The following is a 15,710-nucleotide window of genomic DNA, read 5'->3' on the forward strand; positions in this document are numbered from 1 at the left end:
CTTTCATGCTCTAATTTTTACCGCGTGTAAGAAATCAATTTTTTGTTACCAATTGGACACAAAAAAATGGAAATTTCCTGGATTTCCTCATTATCACTATAACACCCTTATTTTTTGACAATGTAGAAAACAAAACAAGAATGCATTTTCTTAAAAATTTATTCAAGCCAGATCATTTCAACACAAGAAATCTAGTACAAGTAAAATTTTCAATATCCTATTAATAAATACTAATCAGGCACCTCAATGAAATATTTATTTTTGGCAAGACAGGATTTCAAACAAACAATAAATTTCAATTGACTAACATTTTTGGCATAAAACTCCCACGACTTCAAATTAAATATATAATGGAAGTACGAAATAATGGCTTTGTACTGCGAAATATACTATACAAATTAAATTAAAATAATATATTACATTTTAAAATCAATTTTTAACATAAAAAAAAAAAAGATGTCAACACCTACATATAATATTATAACCAACAAAATGCGAATTTACAGAAGGATATAAAGAAATATTTTGTCCAGTAGAAATCTTTATTTAGACCAATTTTTGAAAAAAATAGCATGCATATTTATTTTTATATCTTTTTATAATAAAATATATATATAAACAAGAAATATGTGGTTTTGAAATGTGTATTTTCTAGCAATACTATTGCAGTGTCATTATTGTTCCCTACAATCTAATAGTTGTAATGCATGTTCTCAAATTTTTAAAAATATTACAAAAATTTCATAGTATAGCTACACACATAAACAATTATCATTTTGCACCGCGAGTGTAAAACCAAGGTGATTTTTTTATATTTTAAAGGTTTAAATGCAAAACAATCACATTTGTCACAATCTTGAAAATGTAAAAGAGAAGTATAGTAGAACTCCAACTATCCGAACTCCGACTATCCGAATTGCTTTTAGAAAAAAAAATTAAGACGAAACGTACTGTGATTCACAAAATAATGATTCTGTCTACAGACGCTATTGTTCTTCCCTCCTCCACTGTTCGTTTTGATTAGATTAAGTAGACTAAAAATAGTTTTTCTCCCATTTTCAACATACATACATACAGTAATGAATTAAAATAGACCCTTTTTCCGGAAAAAATCAAACTATCCGAATGGGGTCCGGTCCAATTGATTTGGATAATTGTAGTTCTATTGCAATTTTAAAAATGATGCATTAAAAAAGATTTTAAAACCCCAGTTTTTCAAGGCGAGTGAAATATTAAAACTCCCATATCACTATACTACAGTATTTGCACATATTACAGTTTTACACTCAAAGTGCGATTTGTATGTTATTTTTTTACTAAGTACAATTTTGATAACTGGGAGAATTTGATAAAATGAGCAAATTTTATTGAGATTTCACAATTGCCTTAGGACTTAAAACACAGCAATCCACTGAATTTACATTTCTAACCCTTCTAAATAAAGAAATGTAACAATCCGACCGGTACAGATATTCCCGGAGTTTTAATTATACAATAAAAAACTTTTGACAATTTACGGGTGTTGAAAAAATTATTATCTGGTGAATTCCTAATGTAACTCAAGATATGTATTTAAAATGATGTACTTTTTGCATACCTCTTGCGATGTTGTCACACAGTTGTTGCTTTATTTTTTATTGTACCATTAGCATAAACATTTCCAGGATATTATAAATAATCTATGGTCAATTTGGTCATTAAACTCAAAGTTTACATTAGCATTAACTACATTGTACAGTTGCAATAACTAGTGACCGACTGAAATAAGATTTTCAGCCAAAACCGAATTTCGGCGTCTGTTCTAGTTTAGGCCAAAACCAAAACTTATTTAAATAAGTTAAAATTTGCTTCAAACACCCAAAATAAGGCGTTTTTATTGTTTAAGCTTAAGTTTTACTCTTAAGTGATAGTCAAAATAAGTGTTAAATAAAAGGCATAAATTTAACAAGTAAATTTGATTATTTTTAGCGCTTTTTGGTTTGTTGTTATGTTATACATGTAACTTATATGTAACAGTTCTTCAACGTACGCTGCAGGAACTGATTTATTAACTACAAAGGATCAACAAAAATTTTAATACGAAAGTCACGTGGCCGATTCATGAGCCATAAGATGCACCCAAGTATAGCCGAATTAATCTGACACACCCCAACCGCAGGTTTCGACTGAGGTGAAGTTTCAGACAATTATTTTCTGAAACCGAAACCGCAGCTGAAACTCTTTTTATTGGCCGAAACTGGCCAAAACTGAAACTTCGGCCGGTCACTAGCAATAACTACATTGTACATTTCTATGTAGCAGTATGTTTTAATTTAACATTTTATTAAAAATAAATAACACCATCCTGACTCCAGTTAACACCATCATGACTCCAAGATGCAATGTTTCTATACACAATCTTTGAATTTTTGTCAAGACTTTATCTTTATAGGGGTTTTTTTATTATATATATATGACATGTCTCAAGCAGAGAACTGCCTGAGATTTACTTAGTGTATAATAGAAGGTTTTGGTAAAAAATATTCATCAGGCTCCAAAAAATTATCGCACAAATCAATCTTTTATAAATATTTTCACTATTTTCTGCAAATGCAAGGTACTCAGATTTGGATTTTTTCGCGTATAGGCTTTAATTAAAAAATTCTGGAGTATTTTTTTTGTTAGAATACAAAAGTCAGACCTTGTTAATTGACATGTAGTATAAAATACACCAGTTTCAATTTCCATGAAAAACTTTGATTCATTATTATCCATCCGGTCTCAGATGGATTATTTATAATTTAAAAATTATTATGCAGAATGAACTTTTAAAACTATAGCAAACCATATTTTTATGACCCAAACATTTCGCTGACATTTCAAATGGTTGGCTGAATTGTGATTAAATGGTTGGTCAAATGGTTGGTTCAAAGCGATTTCAGATTCAAAATCAATATTTGGTTACCTGTTAGTTAATTTCGAGTATAAAAATTAAGGTTAGTTGTCACATAATAAAATATAAAGATTCATGCTCCTTCGTTACAAAAATAACAAAATAACTGTTAGAAGTTAAATAAATATTTGAGATATACAATTATAGACATTTTCAAAATTGATTTTGAACAGATAACTGTGGGACACGTACCCGATATTCACATCTTTTGTAAAAGTTTATTATGTTAAAATCAAACTTTTTAAAATAAAATTTTTAACAATAATAATAATAAATGGATTTTTTTGGTAAATAGGACTTCACAAGACTACATAATATACAAAACTATGTATGAAACTTCAATTTTATTTTACAATGCTTTCAAAATCCAATTTCAACTAGAAAAAATATGACACAAGTTTCATTTGTTGCAAATATAGGTATGCATATTGTGATACAGTTCACAAAACAATAAAACTTACAACTTAGACAAAAATTAAATATATTAAAATTTTCTAATTAACAAAGACAGCATAATGAATTACAACATGTTAGGAAACAACTAAAATAAATGGATTTAATTAAATTTAAATGCTCTTATTAAAATCATTTTATATTATATGCATATAAAATATGATATTTGAGCTGACTTAATAAATATGTTCTTAAAAAAGACTTCTTCCCTACTAAAAACAAGGGCACTTCATTGATTCTTTATCAGATATATTATACAGGATATTTGTAATTTACGAAATATAAGTGCACTTTACTATAATATTACATGTGTGGCGGTAATGGCGAGAATATTAAATGAAAGATGATTATTTTATGTTTAAAATAACACCAACCGTATTAAGCTATGGAGCGATACATAAATCGAGATGGAGATATCATAAGATCTTAATTTCAACAAAACTTCAAGTGATAATAACTCAATTTCATAATAGTAATAAAAAAGAGATCTTATAAGCTGTAATTTATCTATCATAAAAATCATAGAACTGTGTATTTCATATCAATATATCATAGAATTAAGAATAGTCCAGAAACCGCATACGCATATCAAACAGAATGCGACTAAACTACTCATAAATAAGTAGGTTTACATTTTGACTCATTAGTTTCATTGTAGACGTCGCTCAGTACGCAACTCCTGATTTGAATTCAACTATGCCGTGTTGTGTCCTTTTAAAGTGTAGAAATACTGCTAGGATCTTAAAGACACAGGATGGTATCACATTTCATGTGTAATTAGCAAACGAATGTATAAGTAGTAAATGCATTACTTAAAAATTGAATTATTTTTCCATCTGTCAGATTGTCGAAGAAACAAAATGGAAATTTCGTTAGCGTTGCCAGGGTAGTAAATTTTTTTAACCTACTTTGCTCATATATAGAAATAATAAAAATTGGGCCTCGGAACTCTGTGGTGGACATTTGATCGACATTATCTTCAAAACATTAAATATTATTTAACATGATAAAAAAATATCAGTTTTATGTAAAATAAAACTTGTTTTATATTTTAAGTTTAAAGTTCATTAATTCAATTACTCTTATTAAATGACCCTTTACTTATCTACTCTGTTGTGTCAATCAATATTTCCGCGTGCACAATAAAATTTTAGAGAAGTTAACAGATTGCTTTTTTTTACCTTACATTTGTGTTAAAATTATATTTTTCCCACCGTGCAACATTACGCGGGGACATCACAAATGCGCGCGGCGAAAGTCGGGCGTAGTGGGGGAATTGTTGGACACAGTCCGATGTATTCAAATATGATTCTACGCTCCTTCTGGACTATTCTTAATTCTATGCAATATATATTAATACTTTTAAATAAAGATTTCAATACTGTATTTAAAAATTGACAAGTGCATTTAATTAAGTGTTTATTGATTGATAGTTTCAACTACAATATCCATATCTAACAATAATGAACAGTGAGATTGACATGAAAATTAACCCGTTTCTAAAAATATTTTTTAAATTTAACATTTTTATTCGGTGAAACTGTTTTACATTATTTAGTTTTTTCTGTAAAATTTCAATATTGAGAAAGTGGCACATGTATTTTAATGAATTAATTTGAATAAGGAAGTTATTGAAAAACATTTATTATTTATGGCCTAAAAGCTTACAACCGTTGATTATTATTATTTGGGAATTTTTTAATTCATATTTTTCTTCGAGTTTTCATTATTATACATATTTTCAGCTATGAAAACATTCTTGAATACGGTTGATGTGTAAGTATAATATTAATAAGATTTAGTCTTCATGATTTGATTTTTTTATATTTATTATTGAGCCTTTATTCATAATAAATAAAATACAGGTTTCCTTGTATCAAAAAAGTTTCCCAACACATTGTTTATCTACTGGATGTAATACAATACAATCACTTATAAAATAGGTAAAATAAAAATATATTATATAAACAATACACAGTACATAATTTAAAAAATAATTTAAAATGGCAGATCCAACTACGAGTACATAAAAACATCCATAAAAATTCAACAAAAATCATTGAGATTCTAGAGATTACATAATGTAATACTAATATGGACTTTTTAGATCAATTTGTTTAAAGATAATCATCTTATTAGAATGTTCTAATAAAAGTTATCTTTAAACAAACATTTGTACATTTTATACAAAAATATAACCACAGGTATTCTGACTAAATTTACTGCAGAAAATGACTAAAACATACAATGGCATTTGTACTACATTGAACATATAAAATATAATACATTAGGTACGTATAATAATGTAAGAAACAAATATTTATGTAATACTTAGAACTAACTATACAAATTTTAAATACAAATTTAAATACATATTATCTCATTGTATAAAATATATATCTAGCCGTACTCGGATTGTATTGTGAGAGAGAACTGGCCTGATGGAATTCTCGTTGCGTGGTACCATATTCTTGTATCCAGTAGAACTATAAAAAAAAACAAGTATTAATAGTACGCTTATACTTCTAACATCGTTTTGAATCCTCTTTATTAATTGATAAATCTCTCAAAGAGTTAATTTTTGCAAATTAAACTGTAAATAATATATGTACTATAAAATTAAGCAATTAAATGCAATAAATGCAGATGCACCCGCATGATTCAGACACATTCCTGCAGACGACAAATTTTACTTTTATACTAGAAATATTTATTTTTTGAATACAATTTAACTGTAAAATTCAATGTGACAGTGTCAGACTGGGGTACCCTTTTCCAAAGCTATTTTGTGTTGCACAAATCACATTCAAAGTCACAAAATGTTATATTATTATAATTATGTTAAATGTAAAACTTAGATACAGGCTTGTATAATGAAAAAGAAAAAAAAATTGTATATAGTTCATGTGTTTTTTTTATGGGTAATTAATTATCAATCCCTGTCGGTAAAATTAGTAAGATACATACCTGCGTCCCCCGGTTCAACATAAAACTGGAAAGGTTTGCATCGATTATCACATTCTGGTGTTGGCGCTAAACTCCATGTCTTATTCCCTTTCACTTGACCTTGCCACATGAGTCTTGGTATATAATCCAACTAAAAATCAACAAAGTGAAAAGGAATGAAAAATAATAAGACACTAAATTATTCTCTCAATTTTCTGATGACTTTTTGTGAGGTAAAAGAGCTGAAACCTTTATCATGCGAGTGAGGTTGAAGAGATGGAAGAGTTGAGGAAATATGGATGTTTAAACATAGGCAGAATGGTGAATGTTACACAGTGCGTAAGGTGGCCATTTAAACCCGCCAATGACAGATCATAAGCCCAGTAAATGCGTAGACTTACATATTCCCTTCTCAAAAGTGTTTTCCCTCCCTGTGGTGAAAAATTTAGATCTAAATGACTCGTTTGGGATGAAATCCAGCATGTCTACAAACATTTGGACATATGTACTAAAAACACTGTTGACTGAATTATTCTTTTGTTTCAATCGATTCCGGGTCAACTAAATTCCAATTTATTACTAAACTTTGTCGATTCAAAATAATTATTTCCTTTTTTTAATATTTTTCATAAGTCTTTATTTCAAAAAATAAACATAGAAATACAGCATTATGTAACAAAAAATGTTTAAAATTTAGTTAATTTTAACCACATAAACTATTAATTAACACATAATATAATTTATAGTAAAAAAATATTAACAATTATAGTCCTTAAAATATAGCTGGACTGTAATATAATTATTTTTTTAATTGAAAAAAAAAATGTTTGCATTTTTATGATTTACCCAAATATTTCAATGTTTGGGGGCATTTTCAACGAGTTATAAATAACTCAATATTAGAAAATGGGAATTATGTTAGGGAAGAGTAGGGTTCGAACCTCGAATTGAATTTTCATTATTATGGGTAATTTCGGTAAAGCACTCATCCCATCAACGGGTGATACAAAACTAATATAGTAAATACAGAATACCATTCACAGTGTAATCATAGAGTCCTTTCAAAAGTTTTTATTTTATAAGTTATCATGAAGAGTTACAAAAAGTGAATATCGGTATTCAATCAATAATAAACAACAAGAATTATCTAAAGTAATTAGACGATGTTCTTACATGCATAACAGCGCCTTTCTCATAACCAAAGAACACATTTTCAGAATTTGGCAATTCAGAGTCGTCGGGTAAGAACTCTGGATATGAATAGTACTGTCTTATTGTAGATAAAACTTCTGGATGACAGTTACCCCTGAAAATATAAAATAAGCATGTAACTAGACATAAAGTTAATTTGTAAACTTGATCGCATGTGGGAGATTACGCAATTAAATCGCAGAGTAAAGCTTTATTATTCTTTTCAGTGAAAAGAAACGTTTGCGTTCTCATAATTTACCCAAACATTTCAATTTTGGAGCCATTTTCAACGAGTTGTAAATAACTCACTATTAGAAAATGGAAATCAAGTTTTGGTAGAGCGTAGTTCGAACCTCGGATCTTTGATCCGTGAGTCGATGACGCTAGCCACGGGACCACAACCCAGTTCGAATTATCTACACAAACAAAAATTATCAATTTATGGAATAAAAATTTTACTGTATAAAAGGGTAACAATGTAATTCACTTTGTTTGATAAACCAATAATTGGTTTCATCGCTCCCCCGAAATCGTCTGACTGATGTTTGGTCCATCAAATTGAGTGGATTGAGTGTCGGCTTGTCATATCTACATTAATTTATTTTTTTTATGAATTACAACAAAGTTCCATCAAGAAATTTTACTAACTTATTTAAATGTTTTAAAAAGTTTACAGATACGCTGCAATTAGAGTACCAATGCAGTGCCCTGTGCACTACTGAGTGCAAATAGGGAAATGATGATGATGACTGGATGAACAGATGTATTTTTTGTTAACTATTGGGTGTTAACAAAAGTATGTCAAGAAAGTGAACATTTTCAACACATCCTTCAGTTCACGCTCAATCGACGGAATAAAAGAGAATTATCTGGGTCCGCATTAAATAAGAATGTCTTTCTCGAAAATCGCTATGAATGTTTCATTATAAAACTTTTACCTTATGTATGGGTGCTAAGATAAGTTGTGTCTGTACTTTTCCAAGTAAAGAGATCAAGAGGACAAATTTCAATAAATTGGTCAATAATGTATTCTACTTATTATTTTTCTCTTTTATTGAATGCAGAGAACAGAAAGAAGTGTCAAAAATGTTCACTTTCATCTACTTGGCATTCCATTTTAAAGGCTTGTAATCAATTAAAATAATATATGTAACATAAAAGCAAACACAATAACTTGTAGAGCAGAAATTTTTCTTTCAAATGACATATAACCTTTTCCGTTTTACTGTTGGTGCTCATTTTTAAATTTGAAAAAAAACCTTAATGTCTAATGGTAAACTTGAGTCATTGCTCTCAAAACTGTGATAGTGGCTTAGTTGTTTTTCACTGTGACGATGATATATTGTATAAAAGGGAATGATTGTATCATAATTTATTTACATATTAATTAAATGAACAAATCAGTGGCAAACTGTTAAAGGAAGCAATACTCACCATCCAACATACCACGGATCCTGTCCCTCGTCATTCCTTGCCCTCTCATCAGTCATGGCGAACACCTGACGCAGAGAGAACAGGTCGGACTTGAAATGCAGGAACTGGCAGCCTTCTTCCACGCTGTCGTATGCCCCCTCGGTCCGTTCGTAGAGGCGCTTGAACATGTCGTAGTCAAACGTCTGCATGGCCTTCCAGTGACTGACCGCTCCCTTCACGATGATGGGCTTGGAAGAGTAGGCATATTTCTGCAAAGTTTTTTTTAAAATATAAAAGCGTTGAGACGGTAAAAAGGGAAAATCCTGATAACTCATCATTAGCTGATTAAAGGGATTATTTTACAAACTGTGTAAAAATCAACAATGAAAGCACTCCCTCCACACACTAGAAACTGTTACTCTTTAAAGACAGTACTAAAAAAACTCCTTGGAGACGGTGATGTAACATCGTGTTACATTAAGCAAACGATAATATATTTTTAAATAGAGGTATTAAACAAAAATTTAACACATCTGCATACTGTTTGATGATCAATATTCTGTAATTTATAAAATATAAATATAACTTAGGTCAGTTATAACAAAATACAACTCCATTATTTAAAAAAAATAAGAGAAATATGAGGGTACTATTAGGAAAACTGATAAAGTCCATATTTTTTTTTATACTTAATTATAACAAGTTAATATTTATTTATTTACGGACGTATTAAGTCCATCAAACAATGGTAAATACATTTTTTTAAATAATATATACAGGTACAATTGAAATAAAATACAACTAAAGAAAATTAAAGCCAGTACGAAAATTCAATAATCATTGCTACTTCAAGACAAGATCTGGTCTATCCTAATGATTGTTGAAATCTAGAAAGACTTAAACCAAAAAAGTCCAGATCTTGTCTCGAGTTTACAATGCGACTCAATCAGGAGTTTGGCGTTTTATATGAAAGGCTTAGTTGGATATTGTCAGTCATCCTCATGGTCATATTACAATAACAGAAACTGTAGCACAAACTGTGTTTATTTCAAAAATCTGTTTCCACATTAAGATAATAGTTCCGAGCTCCGTTCTACTGCAACTAAATTTCCATTATCTGGCATTATTTACGGCTATTTGAAAATGACCCTAAATTCAAAATAATTGAGTAAATCCCAATGAAAATGTTTATTTAAAAACTTACAAATAAATTTAATAAAACATGAGTCAATACCTTAAATTCGTCCTTCGTGGCATTATGGAGTATTATTGGTTTCGTAACTCCTTCACAAAATGAACAATCTGAGATGGGCCTGGTCGCCTCCCAAACTAGGTAGTTATTCGGTAAAATACAACGAATACCGAGGAAATAACTTAAAATTACATTAAAAATAGGTGTGCTTGCCAATAAGCAAACGAGTAAACTGATAAAAATAGCACCAAATATTCTAAATCGAGAATATTTTCGTTTGTCGCGGGCACCTATCGTTAATTTTGGTAGACACTCGTAACATCGTTTCAGATCGGTAGATTTCAGACCAGAATCTATCATACGTCGATTCAAATTAATTAACTTTTCTCTCAGCGCGATTTCTATTAATTTATCACGCATGTTAACGTTTTTGTTCGCCCCGATCACACAAACATTACGCCCGACCTTTTGACACAACACTTGACAGTTGATGCATAGAGAAAAAGACAAAACACAGAGTTGAAAAATTAATTTGACATATTTAGTATATAAAAAAAAGTATCATCGACAAACAAACGACAAACCATTTTCGAAATCGTAATCATAAAATAAAACATTGACCGATGTGAAACATCTGAAATATAACATATTTATTAAAATGTTTGAATAACAAACGACGTAAAATATTCTAGTTATTTTTTTTTTATGGCTTTGCATCTAAAAAGTTCGTATGTTTACCTCTTTAGTTTCAAAAATATAAATGAGACCTCACAAAAGAAAAAAATATGTGTGTTTTGAAGGTGATGAAATATTACATGGTAATCAAAAAAATATATACGCCTCTATTGGTCGGCGCGTTAGCTAACTGTCAAAAATATATATAAACATTTAAATATTTCATTGTTCTTAGATCAGTCCAAGAACAATGAAGCGTTAGCGCTGTCTTGAAACGTAAGACGAATCATCATATCTTAATGTAACAAAAAATGATCAATAAACCCTGTGGTTAATATACCAATGCACCATTAGGTGCTGATGGAGAAATGGGAGTTATTTATTTTCGCCCCATGTTGGAAATTTTTCAAGTTTTCGATCAATGTAGAAAGTTTAAATGTTTTTTATTAAAATTTATGTATGAAGTTGGTCGGTTAGTACTTTTTAAATTTTATTTTTCATATATCTACCTAGTACCTATTTAGTTTATAAAAGCATTGTGTTGATGATCGTTATCGTTGAATTTTGAGAGCCAAAACAGACAGAAAAACGACTCATAGACAATTTATAGTTTACGGCAATTTACGGTTTCGCGGCTTCGTCTGCTATCACCGTTGTCAATTTGTATTTTAATTTGTATTTTTAATCAATTATACACTATAAAATGCCACCAAAGAAGCGAGAAAAAGAAGGCGAAACATCTAAAAATGGTCGCATAGAACTGAACCATCTTCAAGCTGACCATGAACTCTTTCTTCAAGCGTTTGAAAGTAAGTTCTATACCCTTGGCACGCTCACTCGCTTTGCTAGAATAAATATCTCACAATGCCTGAAGAACTTGCTTAAATATGATTTATTTTCCATGATTCAAGCTTCATAACGAAACCTATTATTTATTTTTCAAAATCAATTTTAAAAAAATCTTGATTTATTTAGTTGAAAAATCACTTGCCTACTGGGTAAAACGGTTTCATTTAATGAGAATACGGATTGATAAATTAAACAGTCATCGTACAAACTTTTAAAATAATAACTGGCTCATTATGAGAGTTAAAAACAAATACTTCATATACCCATTTTTCTATCACACTGCACACCTTCAAAATAAATAAATAGAAATGTCTCAGTATTACAAGTTCATACATATTTCTCTATACTTGCACTGTTGTTTTATGAGTTGAGGACTTAAAAATCCTATACTTATCTATCGACTTAAATTTGTAATTCTAAAATGCCATAATATTTGTAAAATTGGTTGACCGTTGAGGAATGGACAATAGGGTGGCCCGATATTTTTTTTCCGAATTTAGAAATGAAAGAGGTCTAAAAAGATGCCTTTTGGATTACTCAGAATGCAAAAAATATTTTAAAAAATATTCGATACTACTTTTGGCTCTCAACCAGAGCTTGAAGTTTTCGAAAAAGTCGATTTTTTGCTCTAAGCCAGCTGTCATTTCGAATTTGAGTAAGTAAATCAGTCCAATTAAATTTTATAATGTGCATTAAATCTTATTAAATAAGCATCTAAGGGCGTGAGTTGCACTTTGTTTCGTAATAAATGGGTAGCATTGTTTTAATGGGCCATTGTTTTCGTCAATATTAGTCAGGCGCTCGACGGAATCAGTTCCGCGGAGTGTAAACTTTTTGCATTTTGCTAGTTTTAAAGCGTGTTCGAATTTGTAATGTAATTAAGTTATTTATTTACTGACAAAAAATAATTTTATCAATATAGATAATTAACAAAATGTTCAGACAGTGATAAACTTCAAACCTCGGTTGAGGGCCAAAAGTAGTATGGAATATTTTTTAAATAATTTTTACGTTCAATGTGATTTAAAATACAACTTTTTAGACCCCTTTCACTTTGATGTCTAAAAAAATAAAAAACCTCATACATCATCGGCCCACTCTAATGGACAACTATACTATTTCAGTCTAAAAACCACTCTGCTAGAAAATAAGTTTTTATTGGGGTGGCTATGGAATTAGGGACGACAGAGTTTCAGTGATGACCCGGCAAATGCATGTTGAAATTGTATTTTTAAAATTATATTTATTTATCTTGTTGTATATACATGAAATTACTACAGTAATATAAAGTTGCTTTGACTGTCTAACCAGGGTAAGTAACCCTGGTTTAAGACAGTCAAAAATATATTATTTTGCTTGCTAAAAACACTTATATATGAAAATTATATTCTTTGAAAAAGTGGTCACATAATAAAAAAATATAAAGAACTTAAAAAATAATCAATGAATAATTACAATTCGTCAACTTCTCAAAATCTCCGTGACCATTTTTACGAAGGAAAGCATTCAGTAAGTTCTTCAGCTTGAGACTCTTACAACATTTCCACGGTTCTGGCAAAATATCATACATTTTTTGTCCTATGGAAGAATATTGTGTCTTTGCCAAAGAAGTTCTAACCGCTTGTAGAGAAGTCAGATCGCTATTGATATATCTGTATAATGATTAGCATTTTATTTGTTTCAGAACCTACCCAGATTTATCGATTTTTGCGAACTCGGAACATGTTAAAGGTACATTATATAAAATTAACTAAATGTTTTGAGTACGTCCAAATGTTTGTAGACAGGCTGAATTTCCTCCCCAGGTAGTTATTTAGATCTAAATTTTCCGCAACAGAGAAGAACAGATGGAAGAGTTGAGGAAATGTGGACATTTAAACATAGGCAGAATGGTGAATGTTACACAGTGTGTAAAGTGGCCACTTAAACCAGCCAATGACAGGTCATAAGCCTTGTAAATGCCTCCGTATTCCCTTCTCCAAAATGTTTTCCCTCTTGCAACAAATTTAAATGTAATCTGTTCACCATCCGCACAACATTTATTCAATAAAGGAAATATGGAAATCTCAGCAATTTAAAACTGATTGAAACACTCAAACCATACAATGACTGGCCATAAGCTGTTAAAATGTCTAGACCAGGTATGGGCATCATTTTCTAGTATGGCCGATTTAATTTATTTTTATTGGATTTGTCTTTCTGCATATTAATATAATGTCACTCTTTTTCAGCCGATTTTTCTCAATAGAAATTTAACATATCTGAAACAACGGATGTCTCGAAATAACAAGGGCCGTGCCGGCTTCCGAGTCGACTCCGTACTGGAGAAAGTTATCGCCCGGGCCCGAAGTGAGACTCAGCCCCACCGGATGGGCGACTACATGACCCTGACGTTTCTGGGGTTCTACGATAAATCTCTGGGGGACAGTTCCGAATACCAAGTGAAGGCAGAGGCGTTACTACTAAAACTCTGCCATAAAAAGAGAAAGGATAGTTCTTCCGCTGTTGTGGAAGTTTCGGTAAGAATCATTTTATTACTATGGGTAACTAATATGTATAATGCCATTATGATACGCCTCGAGAAAACGAATACTTTTCAACTGGTGAGTTCGTTTGTTTCAATTCCTGGCAAGGTCGACATGAACAAATGGGTTTTTACATTTTTTAAACTTTATTTTACATTGACTTAAAGCGTAAGACTGATCATCTTACTTTTATGCAACATAAAGTATCGTTTACACGTGGACAATACAATAGATATGACAATATTGTCTTGTCCCGGCTCCTTGAACAGCCTCGACTGCGCAGGACAGAACGCTGAGATAACACGAAAATTAGGCCCCAATTCACACTTGAGCGCTGTGAAAATCCTCTCAATAATATTATTTATTTCATACCAAGATGTATTGAAATTGTTAAAGGAAGAACTAAATAGCGAAAAGGAATTTTTTCTGCCTTCATTTTTGGTAGGAAAAATGTGCAGGAGTGACACGTATACGTCGAGCAAATTGTTACTGTCGTAAGGTTCTGTCCGTAACAGTAACTGTCAGCAACAGTATTGTATTGTCCAGTTGAAATGGCCTTTCAATGATTGAGATGCACTACAATTTGTGTACCAAACCAATATAAATATTATTATTATTTTTTATTTTTTTTAAATATTTTATTTTTATAAATCATATAACACATATGAATTACATTCCCAGGAGTTACTACAACTTAATTCGGGACTTAAATAAATAAAATAAAAAAGAGTACAAATTAAGAGCAACAAAGAAACAAAGCAAGTTTAACACCTTTTGTAGCCGACGAGCTACCGACGAGTTAGCGGGTCCACCACTCTTCACGAGGTTGTCCCATCCGCTGTTTGTAAGGCAACGGAAACTGAAGAACGAAGCACACTTTTAATTCTAAGAGAGCGCCGCGGTCGGGATCCGTAAGGTGAGAAGTCCAGAAGTCGAATCCAAGGGCAGGCAAAGGTCTTGTAGCGTAGTCGGTATCGGCGGAGAGTAGAGCGGGAGATGATTCAAACACGAGTGAATGATGAAGACTGATTTATTTGACGGTGCTGCGTCGTTTTATACATAACAAATCTGCGCGGCCGACACAGGCCGGACAATCCCGTCGCAATAGAGATAGCGCACTGTCGCCCGCTCTATCTCTCTCTCGCCACGTATAAGGACTACCTCCCCCCGCCATCCGCCCGCACTAGGGTGCAGACCGCGCGGTAAGAAACATGTACAGAGAAAATATTATTATTAATTAAATAAGGACAATGCGATATATTTATAAATGTAATAATAAAATCCTAATTCTATAGGCCTCGGTATAACGAAAGCCACCCCCGAAGGTAACAAAATGAAGTCTTTATTGGGGAGGTGGCATTTCGTGTTACATATACCGAGGTTTCTACAGTATTCCTTATTCAAGAGGCCCCAGGAAGGGCTGCTGAGTCTATACAACGTCCGTAACACCCTTATAACTTAATATAACACAATAATAGGTTAATTGAGAAACAATGAAGTACTGTTCATCTATCAGCATAGAACAAACCATGGA

At 31.2% G+C, this 15,710-nt stretch overlaps 2 protein-coding genes across 2 annotated transcripts; one reads left to right on the forward strand and one right to left on the reverse strand.

Moving 5' to 3' along the window:
* Window positions 1–141: 141 nt before the first annotated feature.
* LOC148272125 (uncharacterized) lies at window positions 142–10,606 on the reverse strand. Its single transcript, XM_088240494.1, has 5 exons — window positions 10,170–10,606; window positions 8,957–9,204; window positions 7,505–7,637; window positions 6,353–6,482; window positions 142–5,871 (listed from the first exon to the last, which is right to left on the reverse strand). The coding sequence occupies exons 1-5, from the start codon at window positions 10,545–10,547 to the stop codon at window positions 5,786–5,788; spliced, it is 975 nt and encodes a 324-aa protein (XP_088096620.1). The 5' UTR covers window positions 10,548–10,606; the 3' UTR covers window positions 142–5,785.
* A 791-nt stretch (window positions 10,607–11,397) lies between these two features.
* Window positions 11,398–14,170, forward strand: Su(z)12 (Polycomb protein Su(z)12; the record flags this gene model as incomplete). Its single annotated transcript, XM_088240484.1, has 3 exons — window positions 11,398–11,611; window positions 13,336–13,382; window positions 13,883–14,170. Coding segments are annotated over exons 1-3 (441 nt in total), but the record flags the coding sequence as incomplete, so codon positions are not given.
* Between the last annotated feature and the right edge of the window lie 1,540 nt (window positions 14,171–15,710).

Source organism: Micrasema longulum, unplaced genomic scaffold (genome assembly GCF_059751315.1).
Source record: "Micrasema longulum isolate JH-2025_06_02 unplaced genomic scaffold, ASM5975131v1 h1tg002470l, whole genome shotgun sequence".
NCBI lineage: Eukaryota > Metazoa > Arthropoda > Insecta > Trichoptera > Brachycentridae > Micrasema > Micrasema longulum.

Bases quoted from the DNA above. Each gene is read 5' to 3' on its own strand.
- LOC148272125 (XM_088240494.1), bottom strand. From the start codon at position 10,547: ATGCGTGATAAATTAATAGAAATCGCGCTGAGAGAAAAGTTAATTAAT. The intron at 9,205-10,169 runs GTATTGACTCAT...AAAACTTTGCAG, and splicing joins CCACGAAGGACGAATTTAAG to AAATATGCCTACTCTTCCAA. The intron at 7,638-8,956 runs GTGAGTATTGCT...TTATATTTTCAG, and splicing joins GATCCGTGGTATGTTGGATG to GGGTAACTGTCATCCAGAAG.